Below are 975 nucleotides of genomic sequence, written 5' to 3' on the forward strand. Positions count from 1 at the left end.
AATGAGAAACAACTTGAATTAAGTACACCCAATCATCAAAAGTTAATTTCAACCTTTAAAAAGTGATGCAAAAAAAAAAAATCACTTATAATGTTCAATCATCTATTTTGATCGCATATCACACAATATTTCAAACATACAAAATAATTTTATTTTTTTCATTAATAAGTTATAAAAAATGATAATATAAATAAAAATACATTTGGCATGCAATTACTCATATCATCACTTATTTTATAATATCTAGCAAGAGAACAAGAAATTTCAAATTCAAACATCAACTAAACGATCCAGCAATAATGATCCCTTATTACAGTCACCACTGAAATTTGACCTGACCACCTTCCATCGCGACAATGGAGCCGTGAAAGCCGTTGACTTTTTCTATCGACATGCTCTCGTAAAGCTCTTGACCAATCTACACATGCCGTCCAGTTCCGCCGTCTTCCCCTTCCGTTCGCGATGCAAACCAAAACCGCAACTCTCCTCGCAGCCTCAACGATCGCCCTTCTCCTAATCCTCCTCGCCATCCTCCGCCACACCATCGGCCACAAAACAGCCATCTTTATCATCGCCGGCCTCTCCTCCGTCGTCCTCCTCACACTCCTCCTTTCCCTAATCATCCGCCGCTCCACCACAAACATCCGCCGCCACTCTTCCGTCCAGCGCCGCCTCTCCATCAGCGCCGACACCACTCTTCGTCTCCAATTCAGTTTCCTCCGTAAAGTCGCCGGCTTGCCGGTCAACTTTCCCTATAAAGACCTCGCAGCTGCCACCGATAACTTCCGCGCCCCCATCGGCCGTGGATCCTCCGGCTCTGTTTTTCGAGGAATCCTCGACGACGGTACTCTAATCGCCGTCAAACGAATCGATCGTTTAGCGGAACAGGGAGACAAAGATTTCCGCTCTGAAATCGCTGTGATCGCCGGCGTTCAGCATGTAAATCTCATCCGCCTCATCGGCTACTGCCTCAAC

The 975-nt window shown here is 45.3% G+C and overlaps 1 protein-coding gene across 1 annotated transcript; it reads left to right on the top strand.

Annotated features, from left to right (window-relative positions):
* Window positions 1–299: 299 nt before the first annotated feature.
* On the top strand, window positions 300–965 carry LOC110034717 (probable receptor-like protein kinase At5g20050; the record flags this gene model as incomplete). The annotated part of the gene is given in 1 exon segment (XM_020738962.1): window positions 300–965. A coding segment is annotated over 1 exon segment (503 nt), but the record flags the coding sequence as incomplete, so codon positions are not given.
* Between the last annotated feature and the right edge of the window lie 10 nt (window positions 966–975).

This window comes from Phalaenopsis equestris, unplaced genomic scaffold, assembly GCF_001263595.1.
Source record: "Phalaenopsis equestris unplaced genomic scaffold, ASM126359v1 Scaffold192623, whole genome shotgun sequence".
Taxonomy (NCBI): Eukaryota; Viridiplantae; Streptophyta; class Magnoliopsida; order Asparagales; family Orchidaceae; genus Phalaenopsis; species Phalaenopsis equestris.